At 43.1% G+C, this 6,393-nt stretch overlaps 1 protein-coding gene across 5 annotated transcripts in view; it reads left to right on the top strand.

The window, feature by feature from the left end:
- Positions 1–331: 331 nt before the first annotated feature.
- Ccdc88a (coiled-coil domain containing 88A) overlaps positions 332–6,393 on the top strand; it is a 127,919-nt gene continuing 121,857 nt past the window's right edge. For 4 of the 5 annotated variants that reach the window (XM_031341618.1, XM_031341619.1, XM_031341617.1 and 1 more), the window contains exons 1-2: positions 862–1,106; positions 1,203–1,303. In XM_031341618.1, coding sequence (XP_031197478.1) covers positions 1,044–1,106; positions 1,203–1,303 — 164 coding nt within the window. In that variant the 5' untranslated portion in view covers positions 862–1,043. Of the gene's footprint in view, positions 1,107–1,202; positions 1,304–6,393 lie in introns of all 5 variants that reach the window. The other variant, XM_031341620.1, reaches the window with a different exon arrangement.

Here is a 6,393-nt window from a genome sequence, read left to right as displayed (position 1 = left end):
AGCGAGCAAGCAGACAGACCGGGCTCTTGCCCTTGCCCGCCCCCTACGCCCTGGCAACCGTCCGGGGGCGCGGGCTCGACGCGGGCCCCCGCCGCAGCTGCAGCTCCCGCGCGTCCACGCTCCGCCAGAATCTGGGCGGCGGCGGGCCGGCCGGGGGCGCGCTCGCGCGGGGGCGCGCTCTTGCAGCGGTTTTCTTCTCCCACAATCCAGAGGCAGAGGCGCGGGAGGGCGGGGAGTCGGCGGAAGGATACTGGCGCGGAGGGAGCGGCGCGCTCGCCCGCCAGGCGGGAGGCGGGCGGCGGGTGTGCTGCGGCACTGCGGTTCCGAGGCCGTTACCCCAGCTCCTCCAGAGGGCGGCGGAGGAGACTGGAGCGCGGCGGCGGCAGCGGCAGTGGCGGAGCGCCTGGGCGTCGCTGAGGCACACGGAGTCTGGCGGGGTTCCCGCAGCCGGACGGTCAGGGACACTCCTCGGAGCTCCCGGCCCCGGGCAGAGCCAGGGCGCTGAAGCGAGCGCGAGGCCTCGGAGGGATGCTGAGCGCCCGGCGAGGGGCGAGCCGCGCCTGAGGCTGTGAGGCTGCGGGCGGACGCTCCCCGCTCTCGGTTCCCGGCTCCCGTGTCCGCCGGCGGCCGGAACGCCCAGAACCGCTCGCCCAGGTCCAGCCCAGCCCCCTCGGCCCCCACGTTGGGCTTGAGTCCTTGGCGGCCGCTGCTCTGGCCGGCTCCCACCCCCGGGAGCGGGGCAACCTTGACGGGCTTTTTGTCTCGTGCCCCGGCCGCTCTCCGCGTCCTCCTCCTCCAGATGCCTTTTTTCTGCCCCTCCTCACCGGGTGCAGACTGCCAGCGTCGGCTGCGGCTCAGCGCGGGATTCGGGCTCGTTTCCCCGGGGGGGCTGAGGAGGGAGAGTTCTTCCCCCTCTTCGGTGGGATTTTCCTCCCCTGCCGGAATGGACTTTCATTGATTCCGCCTACGTTTACTGACCAGCTCCCTGGGCGTATTTGTGGTACTTCCTCCCCCCACCCCCTCCTGAATATATAATCTGTAAAATGGAGAACGAAATCTTTACTCCCCTTCTGGAGCAGTTCATGACCAGCCCCTTGGTCACTTGGGTAAGGAAGATGTCCTCTATGGTATATTTGGCCGTGTTATTTGTGGCTGCAGAGATGAAGGTGGGCGTTCACGTCGTGACAATCCTTCTGTTGTAGGTTAAAACGTTTGGACCTCTGGCTGCAGGAAATGGGACTAACCTGGATGAGTATGTGGCTTTAGTGGATGGAGTATTCTTGGACCAGGTCATGCACCAAATGTAAGTGTTTTCTTCTTTCTCGGAAACTTCTTTTCTTTGAAAAATTACATACTTTGAACTTAGATTTCACGGCTTAATTTGGTTCTTTGGCCAGAAAAAAGCAAATCGGGTGGTTTAATTGGATCTTGGAAGGAGCAGTATTCATAGGTGCCTACCCTATTTATCACAACCAAATAGTTATACCTGTTAAAATTGGGAAACTTTAACGTGACTTTGCCAATTCTGTCTGTTCTCTCATTTATTGTCTGGAGTACTGAAATTCAAACCACATTGTGTCATCTTTGGTAATTTGGTAAAATGACAGAGACAGAGAAATCTTGTCTACCATAGGGAAAAGACTTAACTGAAGTTATGCATGTGTAAAGATGTTTCTTATTAACCTTTTTAATAGAAGAATAAATGGTTCAAAAATTGAAACTGCTGAACTAACATGTTTCAGAAGTGAAAAATTCAGTTAACATTACAATTGGTCAGGAAGACTTCTGTAGCAAACAATTTAAATATCTAAGTTTGATTAGATGGCTTATTGTGTTATTGATGAATTATTAAGTTTTTTTAATATTTGAGGAATTGTTTAAAGATATTTTGAGGTTTATAAATAGCTGAAGTCTTGAGAGCTGGGTTAATTAGTTAAATCTTTTGTTTGTAATTTTGAGTTTCTGTTAAGTAGGCATGTGTTTTTTGAGATAGAAATTGAATATTGAAAGCATATCAGTACCTAGATCAGAGTAATACAAATGACTCCATTTTATTGTTGCAGTATTGTAGTGCAGATTCATTATGAGTACTTCAGTGGTTATCAATTGCTAAAGATTTAGACTTCTTTCTCAATAGAGTGTCATTACAAGAATCTTGTACTTTTTGATTTGAAGATACTTTTACATATGTGAGAAAGTAATGCAGTATAAATATTTGTTATTAGAGTCTGTATACTATTCTATTAATTTTACATATATCAATTCCATATTTTACTGGAAATTATTTTCCTTTTTAGACTTTTCATTTTAAGAGGTTTGTCCTGGTTAGGTTTTTGTCACCTTGACACAGGGATCTTCAGGGAAAAGGAAACCCTCAGAAAACGCCTTTGCCCTTTTCACCTGCAGGCAAGTCTGTGGGGGCATTTTCTTGGTTGCTTAATGTGGGAAGGCCCAACCCACTGCTGACAGTACTGACCCTGGCGGGTGGTCTGCCTTTTTATAAGGAAGGTAGCTGAGCAAGCCAGAGGGAAGCAGCCAGTAAACAGCTCTAGTTCCTGCCTCCCGCTCCTGCTGGGAAGGTTTCTCAGTGATGAACTGTTACCTGGAAGTAACAGTTGCATTTGGTCATGTGTATATCGCAGCCAAAGAAAGCAAGCTAGACAAAGTTAGAAGTCAAATACAGAAGGATCATTCCAGTGCTAACCGCTGTATCCTCAGAGGCTTTCTGTTTTCATGTGTGACTCTACAGGAAATAGTGTTGTTTTATACCTTTTCCAAGGAAAACTTGTACACTTGGATATGTGAGTTAGCTAAAAATGTATGATTTTTTTCCCCCTTAGGAGGGAAAACAAAGTGTAGACATTTTCAGGATTCTTAGCAGATATTTATGGAATTACTTTTTGTTTGAAATACCTATTTCCTAAGCAAAATGATAAAATAATTTAACTACTTTTTAGGAATGGACCCCATTATAATACATACTCACAATTTTCCCTTTATTTGCTTAATTTTAGGCAGGAAAATTTGAATTTTGTGTACCAAACTAGGAAAATACATTACTTTTTCACCTTAATTTTTTTTTTCTAAAGAGTATTTCTGGTTATTTGAAACCTGGTACTTGAGTGAAGGGTTAAAAACACATTAGCCCTGCCTTTTTCTGAAGAGACAGGGAGAAGTGGATTGGGGGTGGGGAAGTGGGGAAGGGAAAGGGACCGACCAGGAGGAGAGGAGAGAGGGGATTTGATATATGAGAGAAGAATAAACACAGATTTTTTAAAAACCACATTATCTGTTTTCACTTTGGGTTCACACTTTGATTTAAAAAGATATAGATATAATTTGAAAATAGTGATGTTCCAAAAGAATAGTTGCTAGGTTCTCCTCAGAACCTTGGGAGGGAGGCTTTCTAAACCTCAAGTCTACTTCTGTGTTTTCAGTTCCATCTCTCAGTTTCTGTAAAAGATTTTTTTAGTGTCCTAATTCTGTTCTGAATGACCTATATAAGGGAAAAGGATAGGAAAAGAAGTATTCTTTGCTTACTTAAATGAATAATTTGTTAAAATTGGGTCAACACAAATGTAGTTCGATGGATTTTATAAGCAGTAAAGCAACAGAATACCTATTTTTTTTATTGGATATTTTCTTTATTTACATTTCAAATGTTTTCCCCTTTCCATGTCTCCCCTTTGGAAACCCCCTATCGAATCCTCCCTCCCCCTGCCTGCCTCTATGAAGGTGCTCCCCCACCTACCCACGCCCTCTGGCATTCCCCTACACTGGGACAGCAAACACCATCAGGCCCAAGGGCCTCTCCTCCCACTGATGTCCAGCAAGGCCATCCTCTGCCACATATATGGCCAGCACCATGGGTCACTCCGTGTGTATTCTTTGGTTGGTGGTCCAGTCCGGGGAGCTCCAGGGAGTCTGGCCTGTTGGTACTGTTGCTCCCTCCATGGGGCTTGCAAACCTCCTCAGCTCCTTGAGTCCCTTCTCCAACTCCTCTATCAGGGACACCCACTCCCACTCTTACCCCCACCCCCACCCCCAGCTCAGTCCAATAGTTGGCTGCGAGCTTCCTCTGTCTTTGTCAGGCTCTGGCAGAGCCTCTCAGGAGACAGTTGTATCAGGCTTCCATCAGCAAGCACTTCTCCGGAAACCACAATACCCTCCAGGTTTGGTGGCCATATATGGGATGGATCCCCAGGTGGGACAGTCTCTGGATGGCCTTTCCTTCAGTCTCTGCTCCATACATGTAGTGTAGTCCATCTGAAGTTCAAGATTTTGGAGGAGAGGTATTTTGTGAGGTTGGCTTAAAAGTATCATGTGCAAAAGAGGTGTTGATTGTATTAGGTATGTATCACTTTGTTATGTGGACTTCTTGCTTAGTGGAAGTGTGTGGTCCAGTAAGGCCAAGAGTGGAATTCAGAGCAGAAATCTTCTGCTAGCAACCAGATAAAATACTGGGTGAGATGGATGAAGGGAGGGTTCAGTCAAAGGTAATTTCAGTAAGTGAATAGTTTCTGAGTGCTGTCTCCTATGGTGATAGGATATGGTGATTTCCCTACTGGTAAGGTCCTTTACACTAAGGGTAGAAGTAGGACTTTGATACATTGCTGGCCTAAAGAGGCAAATGATGTCTTACATGTAAGAACTTTGGTAGGGCTCAGGACGTGGTTAGGTAGCAGAGTACTTGCCTACTATATAAAAGCCCTGAGGTTGATTCCCCACACAGCAGGGGGTGGGGAGGACTTTCTAAACTGAACTCTGTGTAAAATTTTTTTAGAAATGACCAGAGTGAACAGGAAGAGTCACAGAGGGAGATATGAGAAGGGAAGGCATTTTAAACATGTGCAATAAATGAAAAGCATGAAGATGTGAATAAAAGTGGTTAAACCAGTAGATTTTTAGGAAAATGGAAAAATGTGCAAGATTATTGGTGAGAAATCACAAAGGAAGTTGAAGATGAATATAAGTGTAGTCAGGGCAGGCCCATTTGAAGTTTGGAAGTCACATATTCACATACATACTCACATAAGAAGAGCCAGTAACCATGGTTGGTTAAGCAATGCTCAGAATGCTTTAGCTGCTCAGAAACTGAAAATAAAACCTGTGAAGTTTTATTTAGAATTGGAAATATGGGATAGAAGAAAATAGATTATAGATTCTAAAGTGAATAAATTCCTTTTTACATATATTTTAGTTTTGGTTGTCATACCCATCATGGGTTTCATTATATCATTTTATGCATAATAACTAAAAATCATTGCACTTTGCTCATATTTTCTTTCCTACTTCACTCCATCATCCTCATGCCTTCCCTCTTACTTTTTCTGCCAGTTAGTTCTCCAGTAATTGAATTCTTTAGTAGTAGTGTGTGGGCATTAACTGAGGAAGAAAGCAGATGACATCAGAGGGAGGCGGATAGACCAGAACAGAAATCAGACTTATTCCACTCATGAACTCTTTCCACTTGAGAAGTTTTTCCATGAGCTTAGCTGTATGGCATATAAAACAGATATACAAGCTAAGCATTTAACAAGAATAAGTAGTTTATTTTAAAGCAATTCTTTGATAGTCATATAACTATCAGTTATTAAAAACAAAAGCAAATTTACATACTAATGATAAAGATCTATTTACTTTTATATAGTTAAGTCTTTGCTGAATATTTGATACTATTCAAAGGTTGTAAAACGTCTTTATTTTGGAGATGATCAATATTTTGATAGGACCATTAGAAATTTTGATTTTTTTTTATCCCAAGTCAAAATTCATTGAAGGGTTTTTTTTTAAATGAAACTCGCTAGCAATTTTTAAAATCTAATGTTCTAACACAGTACAACACAAAAATACACTAATTTGATACATTTTGAAGAATCATGGTAGGAAAATGTTAATTGTATTTGTTTTCCATAATTAAACCATCTTTGGTTCCATAAGAGCAGAAAACATTGTATATCCATTCAAAACACAGATATAACATAAAATAGTTTTGAGTGTGACCTCAGCTGTTGTAAGCAGTGTGTTCATTGGCATTGTGTGGTGTGTCGGCATGCACAATGCACTGGATGTATTATGTTTAGAATCAAGGCTGAAGTGCAGTTTTATAACAAGTGCTGTCGGAGACATCTTGCTTTCATTACACATCGTATTTTGAATTAAGTTTTGAATGGTCTGTATTCAGAAACCTTTTACTGTTGGCCAGATTTTTTTTTTGACCCTATATTTAGTTGTGTGGCTTTTACATGAGGTTCTGATTCATATTTTTTTAAGAAGTTGGGCTTTAAGAAACTTTGTTTTGTTTTGCTTTGTTTTTCTTTTTTTCCCCAATTCCTCATATTATTGGATTTCAATCAATTAGGATATGTTGGTAATATTAATTTTCAAATTAAT

This window comes from Mastomys coucha, unplaced genomic scaffold (genome assembly GCF_008632895.1).
Source record: "Mastomys coucha isolate ucsf_1 unplaced genomic scaffold, UCSF_Mcou_1 pScaffold22, whole genome shotgun sequence".
Classification (NCBI taxonomy): Eukaryota; Metazoa; Chordata; class Mammalia; order Rodentia; family Muridae; genus Mastomys; species Mastomys coucha.
Note: the sequence above shows the minus strand (reverse complement) of the source record. Positions and strands in the feature narration are given on the sequence as shown.